Genomic DNA, 25,575 nt, shown 5'->3' with positions numbered 1-25,575 from the left:
TAATGCAATACTTAATTTAGTAATGAAAAATAAATCATTAGCAAAGCATGAAAGTACAATTATTAAGCACATTATAAATATGTTTGTAAGTCAAGAATAGAGCATTTGTAGCTGAAGTTATAAACTGCTTACTAAGGCTTACTAATGTAGAGTTAATGCTTAACAGATAATGAATTCACCATTTGATAATGCTTAATAAATGATTTATAGTGTGTAGTTATTATAAAGTGTTACCAAATAAATAAATAAATAAAATTGTAAAATAAAGGTCAAATGACTGGCAGCTATAGTTACCAAACAAAAACCATAAATTTACGGTAAAATTTCTTTGTTGAAATAAAGTGCAAAAAATAACTTTACAGATATTTTCATTAAAATGTTTACAGAAAAACATTTTATTTTACAGACTTTTCCTAGATTATTATAATCAAATCTGTTCAATTAAAGTTACACATTAAGTTTTTTTTTCTTTTCTTTTTTTTTTACAAAGAATAAAGTGTTAGTTTACAGACTTTTCCAAAATTATTATGATAAAATATGTTCAATAAAGTTACACAATAAGTGTTTTACAAAGAAATACTGTTATTTTACAGACTTTTGCTAGATTATTATGATCAAACACCATCAATAAAGTGACTGCACTTAAAGTTCAAGAGAAAACAATGTTATTTAAAAGAATTTTCCCTAAATCATTATGATTAAGCACCTTTATTAAAATGCCAAGACATGCTCAGGGTCATAATTTAACAGTTTTGTTTAGGATCAATAAAGTCTGGAAAGAACAACAAGTGAGATACAACTGATTCAAATTCTAAATAAGTTAGATAGAAAATAAGTTATTTTCTTGAGGAAGACCAAAATCCAGCCAAGAGGAAGGAAAAAACAGAACAAAAAGTCTTTTGGCAGTCTTTAACTGTAAACAGTGCTGGCAGAACATATTCACAGCAGAGGGCATCCCTTCATGATCCTGAGACAAAAAAGAAAAGCAAAACAACAGCCAGAATAAAGTCACAAACTATAACAGAAATTCAGCGGCCGTCTCAACATTACCCAGCAGAGGGCGCTCGATGAAGCGGATGTGGGGGATTCAGAGGAGTGAGTGAGAGAAAAGAAGCTGGTATTCGGAAAAGCAAGAAGAAGTCCGACCTGGGAACAGAGAGAGGAGGAAAAAGGCCCAACATTGGAGGCAATGGCCCTGGAGATGGAGCGAAACAGAAAAGCCAACTGGAACGGGAACAATGTCACATTTGACATTGTGCATGTGGCGGGTAAACAGCTCATAACTGTTTACCACCTGCTTACCACATAACATCTTCCACCTGAGTTGGGGCCATACTGGCTTGAAAGAGAAAATCTTACTGTTGCTGGAGAGCTACTCCTCAGGGGCCAAAGAATAGTAATTCCTCAATGGATGAGGCAGGAGGTCCTCCGTAACATACACATTGGTCACCAGGGTATTGTCAAATGCCCAGCCAGAGACCGTCAGGCCGTCTGGTGGCCGGGACTGTCTGTTCACATTAGTCAGTTGGTGGAGAACTGTACTATATGTTCACAGAATAGAGCAGAACACAGAGAACCCTTGCTGACTACCCCAGTGCCTGAAAGACCCTGGCAGCGAGTGGGCACAGACTTTTTTTTTCTGGGAAAAGACTACATATCTCCTGGTTGTCGACTATTTTTCATGCTACATTGAAGTAGCATGTTTAAAATGTATCTCTGATACTGTAATTGCAGCACTATAAGATGTGTTTAGTCGCAATGGAATTCCAATAAATCTAAATAAATATAGTAAAAAACTAAATAACTATAGTAACTGTAATCAATATGCAAATACAAATAAAAGTGAAATAGATTTTATAGCTTTATTTAATTTCTCTAAAGGGCATTGATATTAATAGGCTAAACCTTTTATTTTATTGTCAATATTTTTTAATGTTTGCTATGTATTCTATCATTTGAATCTATTTGTTGTCCTATATTTTTTACATCCCAACATTGACAGATTGCTAATTAATAAATAGCTGTAGTGCTATCTGCATGTTTTAACGTCAGCTAATGTTATGAAAGGGCATAGATGTTATGGAAAATAGTAATGTAACTACCCCCATCATTCCTTCCTCAAGCAAATGTGTAAATATTAGATCTATTCAGCAATAATGTTAATTGTATTGGCATATTTATCTGACAATTTCCCAGCTTGTAGTAGTCAATCAAAAAGCTATTTAGTTTCTTATGAATATATACTAGCAGTTACATTTATGTAATGTGACGGGGCACCACCTGAAATCTTGCCTAGGGTGCCAAATTAGTTAGGACCAGGCCTGAGCACAAATGTCCGCTAAATGTATAATCTAATACTGCACATCACCAAAGAAGCTAGCCTTTACTAAGTTTACTCTGAATCTGTGGCTCATACAGTAGGTGAGAGTTCAAAGTGACTATTACCGCCAGGGCTTATACCGCCGCCATTTGAAATTGCTGCCGCTCTGTTTTTAGTGTATGATCGTAGTTTGTGAATAAGCCGCCAGGGGGCACAAGGGGACGGGATGCAAACGGACAGAAATAGCCTATACAGCAGCTTTAAATATGCTTCTATGCTTGTAAATGAGATTAAACAATAAGTCAAAGCATTGTAATTCTTTCATTAATCATTTAAAATTTGTTAAAACACTTTATTGTAAACTTGTTAAGTGCAAAAAGGACTCGTTTTGGAAAATAGTAATGAAGAAAAAAAAAGACAACTAAAATGAAAGCACAAACATTCAGTACAAATAAGTAGTCTTAAATAAACAAATAAAGCAGTATTTTAGCCTAAATATACATAGATGTTCAGTGTTTGCTATTTTGATAGGACTAAGACAAGACATTTTCATTTATGTTTTCATTTAAGTTTTTATTTACATTTTCAATGTTGATTATATTTTACTTTCATTTTATGTCTCAATTATTGTACTGTAGCGAGGCAGAGGGAAAACACACACACAGTAGCGTTGTGTTACAAACAGGTCCCCAGAGGATGACTTATTTATAAAGTGAACAAGGTGAACCAGGGATAAATACGGTGCTCTTCTTGGGGTAGGTGCTCTGGTGAAAAGGTGAAATAGAGTGAGAGTTCGGGTGCTGGATCGGTCAAGAGCTGGAGTCTGCTGTGAGAGAGAGACAGAGAAACACATGTGTTAGCGCAGGGAGTCATGTAAGAATGAAGCTCGTCTTCCTCGTGTGTGGGGCTGGGTTAATGTGTCTCCTCCTGATGAGCTCCAACTGTGATTGATCCAGTGTTAATGAGGTGCCAGCTGGGGTGAATCTTAGACCAGGGCGACGTGGCTTCGGTATACTCGATACAGTACATAATAATAAATGAATAATGAAAATAAATGAAAAATTAAAATAGGCCTAAATAAGTGATGTTTGTAAACAAATTTCGGGAGGAGCATGCGCAGAAGTTTCAGTATCGTATACGTCATTGACAATTATCCCATCATCAAATCAGTTTCTGAGCAACGCCTATATATACCAAAGCTGTCTTACCTGCAGCATCTCACGACTTTAGCATCCCTCCACCACCCCGTCACCTCACCTCTTGCATTGCATTCCCGGGGGGAGCGCTCTGGGGCCGGGCTAGATACTTCGCTCGAATCCCAACTCCTCTTTGTTTCCTTATAAGGGGAATAACTCGAGTTGGGGTGTCTCCTCGAGCTCAGAGCCCTCCCCCCGGACAGCACGCCAAATATGCTTTATACTTAAACGAATGCAAGTGTGAACTCGTGAATTATTTATTTAAAGACATTGCAATGAAACACTGAGAAACGGTCATGGTCTAAAGAGCTTAAATTGAATGCTGCTTCATCAAAATCATGAAAATAAATTTTGGGATTAAACAATATGATTTAGACATTAAAAAAGCAAGCGATTGCTCCATATTTAAAATTTCTGTACAGAGAGGTCATGTTTTGATTTTTGATTGGTCTAATGGAGTCACGTGATGCATTTTCACAGGCCAGTATTCACCAAGCTTGACCTTTGCAATACAGCGAACTGCGAAACTTGTTGTACAAACTTGCGCTTCTGGTCTGCTGCGTTTGCATGTGTATGAATAGAAGTGTATGGGGCGAAAAGTGTAGTGTGACTGGCTTTCGACAATCTAAACAAGAGGGTGTGACAGCTAGACACAATGAGGCAGGATAAGAGGAGCACATGGCAAACAAAGAAAAAGCCATGTGCTCAAGCACAAAACAAACCAAGAGTTATTAACCACCAGGGGTCTAAAAGTGTTTTGGGCCCCTGGAAAAGTTTTAAAATGCACTGACATTTATGTTGATATGATAACACTGTAAACAGCACAAGCTGGGCTACAATAATACCTAAGCAGGATGTATGTATGGGCAATTCTTTAACTACAGGCACTTTTAGTCTTGTTGAGTACACTGTTAACCCTTACTGTAGATTATGCAGTAAATAACTGTAAAATAGCCAGTGTTTAGCTGTAATGAAAGGAAACAGTATTTTACTGTTAAAGAAGCAGGATTTGTATGAAATTCTGTAGTGCAAAGAATAAATCACAGTAATTTACTCTATGTACCCATTACAGATATTTACTGTCATAATAAATGGTAAATTACTGATCAACCATTACTGCCCCATCTACTCTGATGCTTTATGTTGCTATTTATTTTTATTATATAATTCTATATATTTATATGTATTTACTGTTCAGTTTTGATATGTGAATGGTCAGTATTGAGGGGAGAGTGGGACATTGCATTGATGATAAGCTGAATTTCACTGCAGTCATGTGTTTTCTTTGGTTTCTTTTATGTTTTAACATTGAGTATCAGGAGTCAACCAATGCCACAGAGATCATTAAAAGCTAAGCATAAGATATGGATGAAATGCATTTAAAGGCAAAAATATTCACACAGAGCAAAGAAATTGTCATAATAATTCTTATAACTTACGTTTCTATAATTAGTCTAATTTGCCTAATTTAACCTATAGTTCAGCTTTTAATTTGCAATTTCAACTGAATATTAGTATTTTGCTACGAAAATGACTAGTAAAAATGTGTTATTTAAAAAATATATATCTTAAACAGCACGTACATACATGTTTGCAGAGACTCAATGAATTTGTTTGGAAAACTTCAATTAAAGTAAGTAAAAGTGGCATTAACAGTATAGTAAAAAGGCTTTCCTAAAAAATGTATTAATCATGTCATTTTTGTGTTTTTTTTATTATTACTACAGATTTGGAACGACATGAGGATCAGATTATTTATTATAATTTTTTTTTTCCTATCGATGAAGTTTGCATATTTTAATTGTTTTTATTAAACAATATGTGCATAATTGTGATAAATGTAGGCAGTTGCTTTGAAAATATGCTATGCTCCAGGGGTGTCAAACTACTAGAGGGCCGCAGCCCAGCAGAATTTAGTTCCAGCTCTGCTTCAACACACTACATTTAGATTTAGTTTGATCAGGTGTGCTTAATTAGGGTTAAAGCTTGACTGCACGCTTACCCTGTAGATTATGCAGTAAATAACTGCAAAATAGTCAGTGTTTTGCTGTAATAAAAGGAAACAGTGTTTTACTGTAAAAGGAGTAGAGTTTGTATAGAATTGTGTAATGCAAAGGATAAATTACAGTAATTTACTTTATGTACTGTGACAACAAATGGCAAATTACTGTTCAACCATTACTGTCCCATTTACTCTGAAGATTTATGTTGCTGTTTATAGAGACGTGCATTTTAAAGGCAGAAGACAATGATTTAGGCCTCACCACACTCCCACAGGCTGTCCGTCTTATTCTAAACACAAAGGTGTTAGAAAAAGTTTTCAGAAAATGCTGGCTCTTTAAGGGAGCCAGGTGTTTGATTTGTTTACTGCTGAGTGTGCTCTATTCTCTGTCTATCAATTCAGATGTAGAGTCTGATGTTTTAGGCTTTAAATAAGAATCTACAATGAGTAAGTAAAATGTGTTAAAATGTTTTTGAGGGTTTCTAAAATAAGGCTGTGTTTTAAGTTATATTGTTGTTATCTTGAACTGTGTACTTGATAGCTACATTGTTAGCTACTTAGCCTCTCCCCGCTTTAAGTATATTTATTTATTGGATATTGCATATTGCAATAATGTACAGATGCTAAAAGTTTATGCACATAAAAACCAATAAATTCCATCACCTCAGTAAGGTAACATGTGCACAGAAATCATCACAGGGAATCACAAAAAATATGATACAAATAACTATCCACACACAAAAGCTCCACTGTCAGGTCCCAGGTTGTGAGTTTGTTGCTAAGTATTTTTCAGAGCAGTGTTTCCACCTATGAATTTATATTAGAAACAATAGAAAAGTTTGTGGTCATGAGATTTTAAAGTAGATAATAATTATAACAATAAAAGATTGGATCCTTTGGATTTGATAGTATGTGTGTGTTTTCATATGCTTATTTTTTAATTATTTGAAACTTTAAAAAATAAAATAAATATTTTGTGTTTTTTGCTGTTTAGTTTTTTTTTTGTTTGCATGGTCAGCATTGAGGAGAGAGAAACACATTTTACTGCAGCACTTTCTGTGTGTGTGTGTGTGTGTGTGTGTGTGTGTGTGTGTGTGTGTGTGTGTGTGTGTGTGTGTGTGCGTGCATGCGTGCATTTTTTTATTTGATATGTATTTGTGATAAATGTTGCCAATTGCTTTAAAAATATGCTATATACCATGGGGGTCAAACTCCAAGTTCCTGGAGGACTGCAGCGCAGCAGAGTTTAGTTCACACCCTGCTTCAACATTACCTGTAGATTTCTAACAAGCATTAATTAGTTTGATCAGGTGTGTTTAATTAGAGTTACAGCTTAAAGTCCCAGTCACACTGCACTTTTCTCCCTTTAGAATTCCATTCATACGCATGTGAATGCTGCAGACCTGGAATGCGAGCTCATGCGAAAAATTTCACCGTTCGCAGCATTGGAAAGTTCAAGCTTGGAGTTCTCTGACCTGCAAAATCACATCATGTGATTGCTTGAGACCAATCAAAGATCAAATTATGACCTGTCTGAACAAAAATTTAAACTAAGGACCAGTCGCTTGCTTTTTCAATCTCTAATTATTTTGTTTAATCCCACTACTTTTCGCAGTGCCGTATGACAAAATTTTGCATGCTCAATTGTTAGTGTGACCGCAGCCTTACTGTGCAGACCTGTAATATGTAAGATGATATTTATATCTGCTGATTTCTTAATTTTGTTATACATTTTCTGTTGTATATTTGTTTGCTGCCAAAACAATAAAATACATTTGTCTAAATTTGTATGCCTTCTATTTTTAATAACAGGTAAGAATACTAATTAATTTTAGTAAGGCTATAACATACTATTAATGTGTATGCAGTATAATGCTGTGAGTTGTAACCCTACAGTACAGTAATTAACTGTACGCAGTTTCCAGTTTGTTACCACTACTGCTCTATTGCAGTAATTAACTGGCAACACTGTTGCCAGCTACTCACTGTAATGGTTCGGTTACAGTAAATAACTGGCAACACTGTTGCCAGCCACTGACTGTAATGGTTCAGTTACAGTAATTAAATGGCAACACTGTTGCCAGTTACTTACTGTAACCAAACTTTTACTGTGAGTAACTGGCAACAGTGTTGGCAGTATTCTACTGTAAAAACGCCCGGTAAGGTCTAACAGTGTAGTTACTAGTTGAGTAAAAAGGAGCTTGTTCAAAAGTAACTTAACATGGCCGCATCAGTTAAAAAATTGTCTAGTTTTAAGATTCACAAGTGGTCAAACGTAGATAAGAGAAATTGTTAATATTTAACATTGTTTCCACCGTGAAATTAACAAATGTCATTTCCACCACATCTCAACATACAGCTTTTATTTCAAAATAAAATAAATTATAACAGTCAAACATTGTCTAAGATCATTTTTGTACATAGTTAACCAATCTTTCCACAATCAATAAAATATTTATACATTTGTCAATTAAATAAATTAGTTCTGGACAAAATGCTGAATTGTACACCTGTCACACGCTAAAATTTTATATTAATTTGGTTTAGAGCTTATTAGAAAAGTAACAGTGTATACTGTGAAAAAACGATTATTATTCAAATATTATATAAATTAATTTTAAAATAAAAAGTATTACACATCCACAGGGGCTGAATAATGAAACTGAAAGGCCTGGTTATAGAGCACAATAATTCATTAGTAGGGCAAGAAGGTCGCTGGTTCGAGCCTGGGCTGGGTCAGTTGCCGTTTCTGTATGAAGTTTGCATATTCTCCCCGTGTTGGCGTGGGTTTCCTCTGGGTGCTCCGGTTTCCCCCACAGTCCAAACACATGCAGTAAAGGTGATTTGGGTAAGATAAATCTCCCGTAGTGTATGTGTGTGAATGAGAGTGTATGGGTTGCAGTCGGAAGTGCGTCCACTGCCTAAGACATATGCTGGATAAGTTGGGGGTTTATTCTGCTGTGGTGAATCCTCATGAATAAAGGGACTAAGCCGAAAAGAAATTAAATGAATGAATGAATAATTCATTAGTATGGTGTCAAACCTCCTTTTGCTAACAATATACTATAAGTTTAACAGACCATGACAGATACAGTGGCCAATTTTGATGTTTGTGGCGTTTATGTCACCAAGTGATGCTGCTAGAGTCCATTCCCCCAGATGGACTCATCAGAGAATAATACGTTTCACATTGTCCACAGCCCAAGATTTTGGCTGCCGCACCACTGAAACAGGCGTTTGGCATAGCCAAAGGTTTGGCTATAGCAGTTGATCAGAAGAGTTGATTTCTCTGAGACGCAGGAGGACATGACTGGACATGAGACTGGTGTTTTAAAATGTTACGGAAATAGATTAGGATGTCATTTATTTAGACTATAGTGAAGCAGTGGAGGCAGTCCTTAAATATTTTATTTCTAAAGTTTTGGAAGACGCAGGGACTGTTATCTAGGCCATAGTGCATGAAGAAGAATGAGTAGAATTAATTTTTCTTGACGACGATGAGGAGACTGGATAATCACTTCCTTGGTAATTCAGGATATCTTGCCATTGCCTAATGGTGAGTCCTGAATGGTGGTTATTTTATATCGAATTTCGTTATGTACGGAGGGGTTATGATGCTTGGTAATAAAGTGAGAAGAAATAAAGTTACCAGCCGCTCCAGAATCCCACATTACATCTATGAGGATAGTGGTGCTGCATTAGCCTCAATATAGAGACCATTGTAGGAGAAAAACATTGCAGGTACTCAGATCGCCTGAGTAGCTCATGGGGCAAGCATGGTGGCATTCTCGTGATGACCTCAGGAATGATAGTGGCGCTCATGGGAACGGAAGGTAGCGTTTGTCACATGGAAGGTACCATTCCAGCGAATAGATGTGGACAGCTTCTGGTTAGCATGGCGCTAGTCTCCATTAGCTGTGTACAGTTTTTCTTCAGTCTGGTATACTGTCACAATCACACAAGGAAGACAAAGATGGTTATATATTGATGGGTATTTATTAGAACTATACGGCATATGCAGAGAGATGAAGCAGGTATGTGATGTACAGTATCAGAGGGGGAGCGATCTCACACACAGTTATGGTAATCATCAGATCTTAAGTCAAACACCAGTTAAGCTTAGTCACTTACCTTAAACAGCTGTATGTGCATCCACAGTATGGGCAAAGAGGGGCATCCACAGAAGAAGACAAGAGAAAGAGGAAGAGAAGATGAGGTGAACCATCAAACTTTGATTCCAGCCAGTGAATGAGTGAAGGAGGTGATTAAATGTAGTGTGTGATGATTGCAGGTGCGGGTAATTTGTATTCTGGTGATTGTTCACGGGTGTGGTGAGAGGTGGATGGTGAGGGAGAGCAGTGATTGGAGCAACATGAATGAGCCGAGAGTGTGACAACCACAGTATGCTCCAGAGTTTCATGTAATTTTGGGGGTTTCATTTATAGGTTTTAAGGCCCATGCACACCGAGATGTTTTTTGCTCGCGTTTTCCATCGACGTTTAACGCCTCGTAACTAAATAAAGGTCATCAATGTGATTGTGCACACCAACGCGCAAAACGCCAAGCACAAAAGCGTCATTTAAAAAAAAAAACGCCTCATGCTCGTTTTTTTTTGTTTTGACGCGCAGCTTCAAAACCTTCTCCACCAATTAGATCAGCACTTTTGTTCACGTGCACGCAGCTGCTGAAGTTACACTAAGCAGCACTTGGAGGCGCTCAAGCGCAAAACTGTCAATGCGAGCGCACATTGAAGAAGATGCCCAGAGGATATGAACGTTTAGCCGCTTATTGCTCTGTGAACAATAATCATTTCTTCATCGCTAGAGCAGGAGCTGCTGCTTGAACCATCCATGCTTGTTCGAGTCACCAGTAACTTTATAAACAAACGTGTGAACTTCCTCTCCTCTTCTTCTGTGTTATAAGCTGGTGTCAGAAGCTTAAAGTTGTGCAGCGACATCTAACGTGAAAATAGTGATTTAGCATACTCTTCTGTTAGACGCCAGTGAAAAGTGCTTGGGTTTGAACACTGAAAATTGTTTCGTAAAACGCTGCCGATTAATGCGAACTAAAAACGTCCCAGTGTGTAGGAGCCTATTGGCTTCAACTGCAGTTCAGCAGTTTCACTTTCATTCAGCCACATTTCTTTAATTCTCTCACGACAAACTTTGAGGGATGACTGTAAATTAGGACTGGTGGGAAACAGTTGTTTTAATGGAATTTGACACTGCAAACCAAATTTAAAGAAAATATCCGCATTTCTTGAACAGCACTTGTGTTGGGTGATGTGTCCTTTGAGATGTGGGTGTCAGTGGTCCTGTACTGAATCAATAGGTGCTGAGACTATAGTTTAGCATATCAGAAAAAAAAAAAAAAAACTTATGTTGATGCACAATCTAGTTTAATTTATATATCTTAATTTAAGCATTCTTAAAATGCAACAGAAATGCATATGCATTCTAACAGTGGTGGGAAAACACTTGTTTTAAAACACATTTAAATATGCAGTAAACGCTTACAGGCAACTGAGCTGTTTTCTTTATTGGAGATGATGATAATACTTAAAATTAAACTTTAATGTCAGAAAAAATTATGCAATGCTAAGAAAGTTTTATAAATTTTATAAACGTTTATAAATTTTAAGTGCTATCTGTTCTGTAACTTAACACTAACCATCATCTGGCCTTTAACACTCATTTTTTTAGCCTGAAAGTATAGTGATAACATCTAATTATTTTGTGTTTTGTGTTTATGTCTGGTTTTGCTTTAAAATTTTTATTGAGTGAGTAAACAGCTTGTTACTTTCATTTATTTACTGCTTTATGTTTAAAATAAAAGATCTATATAAGATAAAACGGTAATATATATATAAAGGAAACAATAAAACTAGAAGTATTGTGTCTGCTAATTTCAGTCAGTCTTAATTATTAAATATATTTAGTAATTAGAATTAAAGTAATTAGCCCCTGATGCTATTTAAAAATGCTTAGTTTTCTAAATGGACTCTGTGTTTTATCTTGGATTATTTTCTGTTTAAGCATGTGAGATTGGTGAAACACACCCTTATGTGACAAACACAAACAATGATTAAAACAAACCTTAAACAATCTCTACATCCCCCCAATCAGTGTAGCATATTCTAGTAAGCTTTCCACTTGTGTATTGAAAGTGTTGTTTTTATAAGCTGTGAAAATAACAAAACATTTCTGGTTTCCGTTATCTTTTTACAGGCTACTAATAATATAAACAATCACCATAGTCCATTGATGAATACTTGTGATTCTGGATCACATGACAAGATAAAGTTCTTGCTGCACCTGATTGGCTGTAAATTGACTAGTTTCATCATCAACGTCAGCCAATAAGAGACCGCCTCTATGTTCGGACAGGCTATAAAACACACTCAATTGTATGGAATTACAGTCAGTAAGGTTTGCTTGTGAAAGGTAAGTGTAAATCTTTAATTTTTTCCTTCCTTTATAAGAGACATTCCTTGTATTATATTAATGAGACATTTACCTCAACTCACAGGATATTTAACTGCTTGTGCTGTTGCCTGTTTAAAGTGTTTTGTTAATGTTTGTAAATTTTCTTTTTCTTTTTCATTTGCTTTAAGTAATTTTTTTTTTACTGTTATTGTTTTTTTCTGTTAGTCCTCCAGGCAGGATGATGTTTGCTTTGCTCGTCACGCTGTACATAAGTGCAGTGTTTGCTGCTCCATCTATAGACATCCAGTTAGATGACCACTGGAACTCCTGGAAGAGCCAGCATGGAAAAAGCTATCATGAGGTGGGAAGACTGTTGTCTGTAGCCATGTATCAGCTTAACATGAATGAATGATGCAGTGCATGTGTTTATGTTGAACTGGTGCTTTGCAATAACTGATACTGTATCTACTTTCTACTCCAGGACGTAGAGGTCGGGAGGAGAATGATTTGGGAGGAGAACTTGAGAAAAATTGAGCAACACAACTTTGAGTATTCCTATGGAAATCACACCTTTAAAATGGGAATGAATCAATTTGGTGACATGGTGAGCAGTTTAGTATTACAGTCAATTACAGTCATTTATTTCTCTATCTATATTGCTTTATACAATCCAAATGGTCAAAGAGAGAAAAAAAAAACTATCAAAATGCAAGATTCATAAGTGTGAAACCAGATCAGAATGTTGTTGTGTTTATTAAATGATTCAATTACAGTCAACAACATCCTAGATTAGAGATTTAAGCCCTGTGTGCTTTAATGGATTTTCTGCAAAATTACTTTAATTCTCAATATGAGGTGCTATCGATACCTTTAAAAGTACTATTTGTAAGACTTTTATTAACATTTCACTACAATCTATTTACTAGACAAATGAGGAGTTCAGACAGGCAATGAATGGTTATACGCATGACCCCAACCAGACGTCACAGGGCCCGTTGTTCATGGAACCGAGCTTTTTTGCAGCCCCACAACAGGTTGACTGGAGACAGAGGGGCTATGTTACTCCTGTCAAAGACCAGGTGAGTTTAAAGTAACTGAAAACTGCAAATGTTTTTTGCTAAATTAGGACCTATAGTTGCATCTATTACAATTGATCTATTTACAGTTGATCTGGTGAACCCAGTTTAATGTATAAATGGCTATTAAATGTCAGTATGTGTATCTGTAGCTTTACTGTTTGGTGACTTTTTTTCTGTTTTGTGGTTTTAGAAACAATGTGGATCTTGCTGGTCTTTCAGTTCAACGGGTGCCTTGGAAGGTCAGCTCTTCCGTAAAACTGGAAAGCTGATTTCTATGAGTGAGCAAAACTTGGTGGACTGTTCCAGACCACAGGGCAATCAAGGGTGTAATGGAGGCCTCATGGACCAGGCCTTCCAGTATGTTAAAGAAAACAAGGGGCTGGATTCTGAGCAGTCATACCCTTATCTTGCAAGGGTAAGAATCATATTGTGACAGTTTCTGAGCAATGAATTTTTTTTTTTTGAAGACATGGGATTAAACTGCTGTATTTGCAGATTGTGGAAAAATGTCAAGTTTTGTTCAAAAGATTGTTCAAAAATTTTAGTTTTTTAATCTCTTTGAATGAAGATCATTAAGTATTTTAAGACTTCAATGTACCACTTTTTTCTTATTTTAACTTTGTGCTTGCAGGATGATCTGCCATGCCGGTATGACCCCCGTTTTAATGTCGCTAAAATCACCGGATTCGTGGACATTCCCAGCGGTAATGAGCTTGCCCTAATGAATGCTGTTGCTGCTGTGGGTCCTGTATCTGTTGCTATTGACGCATCACATCAATCCCTACAGTTCTATCAGTCTGGTAAGTGCCTGATATCCCTCAACTCTAGTTTTAATTCAATATTTGCAAAAATGGTTAGTTATACAATTATTACAAACTTATTACTGAACTTACTCTGCCTTAGCTCCTTTCTAATATTCTGATCTTTAGGCATCTATTATGAGAGAGCATGTAGCAGTAGTCGACTTGATCATGCAGTCTTGGTGGTTGGCTATGGTTATCAGGGTGCTGATGTTGCTGGGAATAGATACTGGATTGTGAAGAACAGGTATGATGCAAACAATCTTTAGTTTTGCGGGCACAAGCTTGATTGCATGTTTTCATATTTTATTATTTCTTTCAACTTTTTTTAGCTGGTCTGACAAATGGGGTGACAAAGGCTACATCTACATGGCAAAAGACAAAAACAATCACTGTGGCGTTGCGACAAAGGCCAGCTATCCCCTAATGTAAGGTCACTGGAGCCTTCTCTGCATTCTGAAAAAGACACGTTTATGGTTTCTCTATTTTAATGTGTTTTTATTTCTTCTATTTTATCAAGTTGTTCTGCTGTTAGGGCTATGATAGTGGTATTTTAGGAAATTCCATTTTTCTTGTGTTTCATATATTTTGTTTATCCAAGAAGAAGAATTTTGTACTGGATCTATTTGACCTGCAAATGGATAAATAATAAATTTTCTGGCATGGCAATCTCAAGTCTGTACTGTGTTTATTTGCATATCATGTAGGAAAACCATAAATATTAAATGTTTAAAAAGTGTTTCTTACATTAGACCTGTGTTGAATTTAATGGGGCAGATTAAGACTAAGCTATTCTGATTATGTACTACAATTCTTTATAACCGGATCAAATTACCACAAAAAAATCTAATTAAAGGTACAAATCTCAGCATTCAACAATATTGTTTTGATATGCACTAATGGTAACAGTAAGTATTTGCTTGTTAGTCAATGAAAATACAGTTTTTCATTGGTAATAGATAACTCATGGTGCATCAACTAATGTTACCAAACATGAATTTGGATGTTAAAGCATTACACTGTAAAAAAAAAAAAAAAAAAAAAAAAAAACACCTAATTTTACAGAAAATCTCTAACCTTTTTTTACAGTAATTATTTGACATTTCAAATTATATTCAAAACTTAGTAAAATGACAATCTCTCTGAATTAACAGTTTAACTTTCATTTTAGGTACTTTATCATTAAAGACAAATACTGACATTCTTGTTTTTTTTTAATATTGGGAAATTACAGTATTAGTTATACAGTATTTAAATAAAAGTAAAAAGACTTTTTTTTTACAGACTTTTCCTAGATTATTACAATCAAACACCATCAATAAAGTGACTGCACTTAAAGTTCAAGAGAAAACAATGTTATTTAAAAGAATTTTCCCTAAATCATTACGATTAAGCACCTTTATTAAAATGCCAAGACATGCTCAGGGTCATAAATTAACAGTTTTATTTTGGATCATAAAGTCTGGAAAAAACAACATGCGAGATACAACTGATTAAATTTCTAAATAAGTTAGATTAAAAATAAGTAATTTTCTGGAGGAAGACCAAAGTCTAACCAGGAGGAGGGAAAAAAAAACAGAACAGTCTTTTGACAGTCTTTAACTGTAAACAGTGCTGGCACAACATATTCCCACAGAGGGAATTTCATGATCCTTAGACAAAAAAAAAAAAGAAAAGCAAAACAACAGCTGGAATAAAATCACAAACTATATCAGAAATTCAGCGGCCTTCTCAACATTACCCAGCAGGGGGCGCTTAATAAGGCAGACGTGTGGGGGATGCAGAGGATCGAGTGAAAGAGAGGAAGCTGGTGTTTGGAAAAAACTAGAAGACGTCCGGCCTGGGAACAGAGGGAGGTAAGGAAAAAGGCCCAACACTGGAGGCAATGGCCCTGGAGATGCAGCAAAACAGAAAAGCCAACTGGACTGACAGAAAGGGGGAACAATGTCACATTTGACATTGTGCATGTGCCGGGTAAACAACTCATAACTCCTTACACTTTATCAAGAGCCGCAGTAAAACATACATTTACGCAGGAGGAGAAACAGGAAGAGGAGGAAGTAAAGGTGTTTGTGGATGCAGTGATTCAGGCCCTCCCAGCTACAGAGACACGGTTGACTACTATAATCAAGAGTCAGAAAGCTGATCCTATTTGTGGAAAACTCATCCAATACTGTGAGACTGAGTGGCTGATGAAACATGATCTTCCACCTGAGTTGGGGCCATACTGCACTCTTTAAGAATAATGCATGTGACTATGGGGGTTGCACACATTACTAGCAGCCCAAGATACCCACAAGCAAACAGCGATGCTGGTATGATATGCGCCACCAAGTACGTCCTTTGCCAATACTGAAACCTAGACAAAGTTTGTGGCTGCCAAGAGAACAATCTCAAGGGACAGTCATGAGTCCAGCGGTAACACCAAGATCCTACATCATACACACTGATGAAGGACTACTGAGGAGAAACCGCACTTATGTGCGGGCAATGCACCCAATGCAACATCAAGAACTCACTGAACCCAGAGACACAAACCTTGACACAGGTAACACTGAAACTTATATCCATCCTGTAAAAGACAAGGATAGGTCCAGAGAGTCTTATGTGACAAGTTCAGGCAGAGTGTCACGACTTAACTTGTAAAGAGAATAGAGGTTATGTTCTTAAGAAAAAAAAGTAAAAAGAAAAGAAAGTTTTTTGCTTGAGTTTAAGGTTATGTTCAGAGATGATGTTACTTGTAGTGGAATGTTTGTTCTTACAAGTAAATGTTAGAAGAGGGTTTCTACTTAAAAGGGGAGGTGTACCATAAATGATACATTGGAAGCGGAACGTATGAATGTATGATGTGGTTTAAATCTGTAATGTGGTAACACAGTGGTCATGACGTCAGTTCCTGAGTAAACAAGACAGAGTGAAGCAGCTCTCATGTGTCCACCTGTTATTATAAAATAGTGTACGAATACACAGACACACGCGCACACACACACACACACACACACACACACACACACACACACACACAGTTGGAGGATCGTTATGAACTGATTACAAGGATTTTAAGAGCAGTCTTGTAAGTCTTGTTATAAATATGGTTACTGTGAACATTATGACACATTTCTCTTTTTTGTCTTGCTTTATTTGTTAATTGTTGTTTGTTGCCGGGACTGACCATTTTCTTGTTATTTGACCATGACTCTGGATTCCCTGCATACATCTGTTTGCCCCTGTGTTGAATGTTGCTTGACTGACCATCTCATTGCTATGTGTAATAAACCTGCATTTTGATCTGCACTCCTTTGTCAGCGTCCCCTTTTTATTAGTTTCATGTCATTTAAGATTTGGAACTGAATCATTCCATATAACTTAAACCTCTACAAGTTTTACAGAAATACTATTCAATGAAATGTAACAACTGTAGTTTTAATGTTGTGAGAATTTTAATCAGTTGTATCTCGTATGTTGTTTTTTCCAGACTTTTTTGATCCACAATAAAACTGTTAAATTACGACCTTAAGCATGTCTTGGCATTTTATTTAAGAAGTTTGATCGTAACGATTTAGGGAATTTTTTACTCTTAAACTTTTAGTGCAGAAACTTTATTGATGGTGTTTGATTGTAATAATCTAATAAAGGCTGTAAAATAACAGTGTTTTTCTATAAACATTTTAATGAAAATATCTGTAATTTATTATCTTTTGCACTTGATTTTAAAAAAAGAAATTTTACGGTTTTTGTTTGGCAGCCATATAGCTGCAAGTCAATTGACCGTTTATTATTATTATTTTTTTATAGTGTATTAAATGCTGAACTATGATTAATAAATGCTGTACAAGTATTGTTCATAATTAATGTTAGTAAATATATTAACTGACATCAGCTAATGAAACCTTATTGTGAAGTGTGACCCCATTACTAAAAATTTTTGGCATGTCAGTCCAAATGTTTAATGCTGATCAAGTGTAATCGCAGGTTAACCCATGAAAAATAGCTTATCTGATGATAATTTCAATAAATAAAGGCTGGATGTAATCAAATGAATAAACATTTGTTTTGTGGTGATTCCAGCGGTTATGAATTATGTAGTTCAATATACCATGGAAATGCAGTGAACAGATCTTTTTTTTTTTTTTTTTTTTTTGCAAATCTTGTCTTGTTTATATGTTATATGCATTAATATCTACATCACTCCAATATGATTGTGAACACACTATACCAACACACATGTTTGTCAAACAGCTTCCAAAAATAGTTTTTGCTTCATAGATGTCCTTTTACAAAAACGTCTCCAAGTATATTATGGACTGATATAAGTAATGAACCACCAATTCTGGCATATGCTTTATAAAGTGGATGTCCATCCAGCTGCAACACAGCTCTTATGGTGAGCTCAAACCTGACACGGATGAAGCATCAAGCACGAGTGATATACACGTTAAATTATTACAAAACCATGAATAGACATCCTGTGGCACTATTCGTGTGAATGAGGCAATTCGAATTACCAAATTTGCGTAAAGCGCCGGTAATGAGCATGTTGCACGAATCGGTCAAGATGGAAAATCTGAACTTTAGCAGACAATCATGCAACGTTAATCAATTAAGTGTTTGCTCTTGAAGGAGCGTGATTATGGTGTAGCACCTGTTGTTGGTGTGATGAGGGGAAATCTGTAATTTTACACAGTATGAATCATTTGTTAAGCATTAGCATCTAGTGAATTCATTATTTGTTAAACATTACCTCTACATTTATAATGTGCTTAGTAATTGTACTTTCATAATTTGTGACTGGGTTAATTTTTCATTACAAAATTCAGTATTGCATTATTTACAAACCATTTGTATTTAAGAGTAGTTGGAGGTTTTGAAGATCAATCAGAATGAGTGATGATTAATAAACATTCTAATCAACGTCTATATATATCTTATTATTCAGGTCTATTTTAATGGTTACTATGTATGTTAAAACATGTTTTTTTTTTACCTTAACCTAATCCTAATCTAAATGAGGACTATCCATAATTTGTAAATCCTTTATAAATGACAAATAAAGGCTTGGTATCAAATGAACAATAATCTTTGCAATCTTATTTAAAAAGTAAAATTACTTTTAAGTTTAAACACTGCTGAACAACGAAGTGTCAAAATACGACAAAAATTGGATAAAACAACAACAATATGATAATTTAAAGTAATAGGATGCAATGTTTACATGGTACAGTAAGTGTATTTTAGATAAGGTTGCAGGATTAATTTTTTTATTTGATACAGTTTTATTTGTGTATCTTCAAACTAATAAAAATGAATGATTTCGTCTATGATTCTTTTTTTTCTGTTTAGAATTCACCTGAGCCTTTAATTGTCATTTATAAGAGATTTATAAAGCATAAATAGTCCTCACTTTAGATTAGGTCACAAAACTGGATGAAGTTGAGTTTTTAAAGCATTTACTAGTATACAAATTAACTAGTAGTATATGCCTGAATCATAAGAAATATAAATGTTAATTTGAATAGTTTAAAAAACATTTAATATCTCGTTCTGAATTATCTTACAAAAACACCAACTATGCTTAAATAACTGGTTTGTAAATATTGCAATGCTTAATTTAGTAATGAAAAATAAATCCTTTACAAATTACCAATGTACAATTATTAAGCACATTATGATGTAACAGAAATTAGCTCAATTTATAAATATCAATAATCAACAATAATGGTTTATTCTTAATTATTAATATTCTGGCTTAAGCTTCGGTCAATTTGGTCAAACAAACATATGATTGTTTATGATTCTGCCCGCTCGACCGAGCAGACTCTCAGATTATGAATATTAATTATCAACAATAACGAATTATCGTTAATCATTAACATTCTGGATTAATTTATTGTTAACTTGACCAAACAAACATAGCCAGAGCCGCCACTCTTCCGAGCAGACACGGTAATGATCTATTCATTTAGAAAAGGAAATTATTGCTACTTCTTGTGAAGTAGATTAATCATTCATAAGTTTAATCAACTTATAACAGCTAGGCAGGGAAATCTGTTTTTCAGTGACTTTTTCTGTGGGGCAAGCAATACAATTTGTTTTATTATAGTGGGATATATTGACTAGTCAGACGGATAACAAACAAACGCACGAACATACATAAAACATAGAACAAAGGTAAACCACGTGGAGATAGGCTATACGGGTCTATAGAACATGTAAAAAACAGAGTGAGATAGCAAAGCGCGGAAATAGAGATTTCAGATAAAGGGTGGCAAAATAGCTTTCAGTTCCAAACACACACACCTAAAAGGATTATCAAGATTATAAAAAAAAAAACCTTTTTGATAAAAGGGGCACAGCTTATTCGCATAACTAAAAATACCTGGACTTTAATGTCTGGGGTCTCTCCCTTTATGCTTCCGTCGTGATGAAACTCCTTCGATGTCCTTCTTGATGCGTTGAGTTTGCAATACAATTCGGAGGAACGTGATCGCAAACTTTAAACTGAGTTTACTTTGCCGGAAAAAGAAAACGTGGCTGGAAAGTCCATGCGGCATAGAAGAGCCGCTCGCCCCTCAAAGGGGCCACCTTTGGGAAGTTCTTTGTTCGGACTTCTGCCACGAGCCTACGGGAGGGGCAGCTTTTAAGATTGAGCTCTGTGGCACTGCCCTCTCAACTTGCTCGACCAATGATTTTAGGGCAAACGAAAGGTGTCGCGGATACCCAGACTTCGTGGAGCCAGGAGTCGTAAAACCCACGCAAGATTCTCCTTGGTAAAATCAATAAGTAATTTTATCTGTGGACTGTACGCTACAATGAATATAAACCAGACAACAGCTAAATAAATTGGGCTCAGCTTAGTCTGAACTTGCAGAGCTGGGTGCATCAAAACTGATGATCCTGACAAAGGCCTGCCCTGCTATGGTGATTACCAGTTAATCCCAAATACACGTGGAGATGGACAAAGGTCAGGAGTTAGATACAGTTATTAAAAACATTTACTGAAGAAAAAAGTTTGCAGTTTTATCATTAGAAGCCAGCATCAAGATACATACAGAGTTTGTAGGCTTCTCTGCACATACAATCTCAAATCAACATCAGGCGTACTAACAGAAGGTCACGGACTACGTTGCACATCTTAGGTAGAAAGATTGTGGTTGGTCAAAATATGGATAAATTTAGACAATCTCAAAATCTCAATAGACAGGTACTAAATTCAGCAAAAAGGAGACATTAGACACAGGGTGTCCGCGGGGTTGTAAAAGGTAGTAAATGAAATTAGCCAAAATTAAGGCCATTAAAAAAGTATTAAAAGTAATAAACATCATCTGAGGAGGTATTAAATTTGAGCCCAGTTTTTTTAAAAATTATGAATTTTCAATTTGTGTTAAGTGCAGGCCTTTATTTCAAATTTTTGCGTGGATTTATTTATATGTTGAGAGAAGGATCTGAGCGCTGATATATGAGGTGGAGTTCGCGCACGCGCTGAAACAAATCGGCGGGTAACCGGCTGTCTTGCTGTTTTCGAGTGATTTCAAAGAAGGTGCCCGAATCTTGATCTGTTGCATTTACTGACTCCTAAGGAGGAAAAGCGCAAACAAGCCCATTAACATGGTCCTTTAAATGATCACACCAAATCATATGTGCTTCACTTACCAATGGGCGCAGACTCAGACACGTTCTAATCACTCGTTGGTCGATACAATACAGCGAAGTGCCGGAATTAATAGCTGTACGGCATGAAACACGCAGGTTAAATGCGGCTAAACCCCATTACTCAGCCAGTTAAAAGCCATTACATACCTGCAACTGGACAGTCATCCAGCCACCACAGCCAAGGGAAAAGCCACCGCCACACGATGCTCTAGAACAATGCCAAAAGAGAGCTTAATGTGGGTCGATTCAAACAACTTACAAAAAATTCATCAGAAAGAGCGCAGAGCCTGTACCTGTAGCTGCAGCTACAGACACCCAAACCAGTGCGTCAGAGTCGGACGTGACGTATCCCAAGCACCAACCAATCAGGTTTAAAAAGGCGGTGCTACGTGCCGATTGGCCGATGTCAATGCCAATCAGCTGCACAGCACCATCACATTTTGGTTACTCATATCCATCAGCTGCACTAAACCATCACACTACAAAAAGACACAGCTGGTTATGTTTCACAGCTGTCTTTTTCTTTTTTTTTTGCTCGACATTACGAGCACTGCTCCATTTTAAGCTGTTGCGATATGCGTTTAGCAAGGAGAGCTCACGCTGAGCAGAGCTCTCAGTAAGGGACCGTCGGAAAAGTGCTTCTTTTTTTTCTTGTTTTTTTTCTTTGCGCCGTTCAGCGCAAGCTCATCCGGCTAAACGCATATCCGCTTGTTAAGTGATGACGTGTTGGTGACGTATTTAATGCTGTTTTCGGGCCCAAGCCGCCACTCATATGAGTTGAGAAATTACTCGTTTATGATCACTTTTTATTCATATCACACATTAAAGTTAATTTTAAATAAAGTCATTGTGTACACAACAAACTCTGGGCCGACTGCAAAACAAATATCAAAATTTTAACAACTTATAAAAAAATGTAAAACTTTCTGGGCATCGGATATTAGGCATAGACATATATTGTAATCGTGATTTTCGAAAAGTATTAAATTGCTTTCTAAATGCTTTTATTACATTTTTTATTTTTTAAAAATGTTTTTTTTTTTTTTTTATTATATTTATTTCATGGGTCTCCCCAACAGTTTAATAGAGCGCTTAGACCCGGAAGCCGCTGCGCGTAACATCACACTTAACAAGCAGATTGCGAGGGCTTAAACAAAGCAGTGGTCGTAATATTGAGCGAAGAAAAAGAGAAAAAGACAGCTGTGAATTGGCTGTGAGTTATTGCCCTCTATCATTGAATGTGTCAGAATGTGTCAGAAACCGCGCTAAGTTAGCGATGCTTAGGTGATTCGGGTGCGTGTTTAAACAGACAAATACACTTAAAAATATGTAAACATATCCATCCTGCGTGTTTTGTTTTAAACGCACAACAAATTTTCTCCTAAATGAGCACAAACATTTACTAAAGTAGTTGAATGCTTTCATTATAGATCTGTGCATTCTTAAAGTGAAACCTCTGTTATTAAACAAAACACAGAGAGATTCATTTGCTGCTCTTCACTAAATAACTATAGTAACTGTAATCAATATGCAAACCTGAAATCTGAAATCTTGCCTAGGGTGCCAAATTAATTAGAGCCGGGCCTGAGTGCAAATGTCCGCTAAATGTATGATCTAATACTGCACACATCATCGCCAAAGAAGCTCGCCTTTACAAGTTTACACTGAATCTGCAGCTCATAACAAAGAGCGGTATTGTGCTCATCTCGAGAACTCTTCTCTGCCCTGGATGTAGAGCTGCAAAATTAATCGAAAAAAGATCGTAAACTCGATTGGACCCCTAGAAGATCTTAATTCATCATTTCTACGATTCTGCCAATCATAGTTTCAAGATCAAGAGAAAAGCAAAGGCGGCTGCACGAGTCTTCGTTTTTATTTCACATACTCAGCATTGCTCAGCGGCATGGACACCTCTGAATGATGTTGAAAGAGTCACATACTGTATTTATAAAGTATAATTCACCAAAAAATGTAATTTTTGTCTTCATATAATGCTGTATTCGCGGCCAGGAAATCACACGTGACATGAGCTGCTGACCGTTGAGCTGTTATCGCAGCGAGGGCGTGCGTGCCCCCTACTTAAATTAAAGTTAATTACAATTAAAGTTGTAAATAATATTCAGTTTGTGGCACAGAGTGATCATTTGAGAGCCGCGTGAAATAATAATAATTGCCGACTCATATTAACCTTTATTTTACATCTACAGAATCGTGAGAAAATTGTGATCTTTATTTTACTCGTCTCCTTTTTTTCTTACAAACACAGAAAACTGTAAATGAGCGCATAACGAGACTGAGCATTTAAAATGACACCAACCGAAATCAAAACTTTTAAAGAGTGATAGAAGTGAGACTTTCTTTTGTCCATTATTTCTTGAGATGTATATATTTTTTCTATTTAATTAAAGATGACTGCTTTGCAGCTTTCAGACTTGAATTGAATGATTTATTATATTTTTTCGTTTGTTTTGTAGCTGAAATATTATTTAATAAATTGACATGCATATTAAAACAATAATGCAAAGTAAACATTTTTTACTGCAATGCTTAATTTTTGTTTGATGCAAACCATAAATATATTTTTCATAAAGTAACAGTAGGACTTTATATAGCAGATAACGCTCTAGTTACTAAAGTAACCCTCCTCGGGGAACGGAAATGCTATAAGTTGATTAAATCCACGTATGGGGATTTCGTTTCAGAAAGCCAATCATCTGAAAGAGTATATAATGGGCCAATGAAATGCCAAATGAGTTGGCAGCGTAAGCTTGTGCACCTGTGGCTTATTGCAATCAACTCAGCATATAAGGACAGGGAAGGCAAGGCAATGCTATCCGTTTAAGCTGAAGAGACTGATACTTACAGCTAAGGAACACCCTTACTTACAGTATCCCACTTTAAAAGAAGTTTTACGAATTAAGATATATTTTTTGGGATTTGCAAGCATCTAGATAATTTCTAGGAATAATACGACAGTGCGTTGGGAAAGCGTGCAGTCCCGATAGGAAGGACGCTGCGGAGGCCACCAGACTTCTCCGCTGAGTCAGCGCTTGGGGCCTTGGAGGAATCTGCAGGGCTCACCTAATCAGGGAAGTTAACTGACAGATGAAAAACGCACATATCTCCGTGTTAGGGAGAATGGTGCAGCAAGCGTGTTTCAACAACTTTACCGAGTTGTTTCCTCAATCACCAAGGGTTACCAAATACCCTTGAGGCTCCACTCGCAGATTGTAAAACCTTGCGAATGTATTAGGTGTCGCCCAGCCCACAGCTCAATAGATGTCTGTTAGAGAGGTGCCGCGTGCACGCAAGTGCGCAAACACCTTTGGGGGAACGGCTCACCCTGGCTCGGGTAAGCGAGGGAGATGGCATCCACTATCCACCGAAAAATGCCAGGTCCCCGACCCTCTAAATCGATATCAACGCGACCAGCAGAGCTGTCTTCAGGGACAGAAATCTTAAAGATACTGAGTCGAGGTTCGAAGGGAACTGAATGCAGGCTCGTGAGAACAAGGGCGAGATCTCAAGAGGGCATGAGAGGGGGGCGGGGTGGATTCATTCACCTAGCGCCTCTGAGGAACTATATGATGAGGTTATGCCTTCTTCGGTGCTGCCAGCCACCGCGTCATGAGAGCGGAGATGGCAGCCACGTAACCTAGAGTGTGGAGGGCAACAGCCTGCTCTCCAGCTTCTCTTGGAATAAAGAAAGTACAAGGCTGATCTGGCAATTTTTGGGGGTCTTTTCTGCGAGAGACGCACCATTCAGTGAATAGACTCCACTTCAGGGCATAGGCGCGCTTGAGGAGGGGGCTCTAGCCCGAGTGACGGTATTAACCACCGCAATCGGTAGGTTACTTCCTAGGTAGTCTTCCTCGCGTCTAAGGACCACACATGGAGGTTACAAAGATCAGGGCGAGGGTGCCAGATGGTGCCCTGTCCCTGAGAGAGTAGGTCCTCTCTCAAAGGGATCTGCCAGGGGAGGGCCGTCGCGAGGAGGGAGAGCTCTGACATCCAGGTCCGGTTGGTCCAGAGGGGCGCAACCAGCAAAAGTTCCTCGTCCTCCCTGACCTTGTACAGTAATTGCACGAGCAGGCTCACTGGGG

At 36.9% G+C, this 25,575-nt stretch overlaps 1 protein-coding gene across 1 annotated transcript; it reads left to right on the top strand.

Annotated features, from left to right (window-relative positions):
- Window positions 1–11,871: 11,871 nt before the first annotated feature.
- On the top strand, window positions 11,872–14,495 carry ctslb (cathepsin Lb). The gene is made up of 8 exons (NM_131198.2): window positions 11,872–11,961; window positions 12,169–12,304; window positions 12,425–12,547; window positions 12,870–13,022; window positions 13,213–13,437; window positions 13,654–13,822; window positions 13,952–14,069; window positions 14,155–14,495. Exons 1-8 carry the CDS (start codon window positions 11,927–11,929, stop codon window positions 14,252–14,254), a joined length of 1,059 nt encoding a protein of 352 aa, NP_571273.2. The 5' UTR covers window positions 11,872–11,926; the 3' UTR covers window positions 14,255–14,495.
- Window positions 14,496–25,575: the final 11,080 nt, after the last annotated feature.

Source organism: Danio rerio, chromosome 12 (assembly GCF_049306965.1).
Source record: "Danio rerio strain Tuebingen ecotype United States chromosome 12, GRCz12tu, whole genome shotgun sequence".
Classification (NCBI taxonomy): domain Eukaryota; kingdom Metazoa; phylum Chordata; class Actinopteri; order Cypriniformes; family Danionidae; genus Danio; species Danio rerio.
The sequence above is the reverse complement of the archived record's forward strand: the minus strand, read 5'-3'. Positions and strand labels throughout refer to the sequence as shown.

Bases quoted from the DNA above. Each gene is read 5' to 3' on its own strand.
- ctslb (NM_131198.2), top strand. From the start codon at position 11,927: ATGGAATTACAGTCAGTAAGGTTTGCTTGTGAAAG. The intron at 11,962-12,168 runs GTAAGTGTAAAT...TTTTTCTGTTAG, and splicing joins GTAAGGTTTGCTTGTGAAAG to TCCTCCAGGCAGGATGATGT. The intron at 12,548-12,869 runs GTGAGCAGTTTA...TCTATTTACTAG, and splicing joins TGAATCAATTTGGTGACATG to ACAAATGAGGAGTTCAGACA.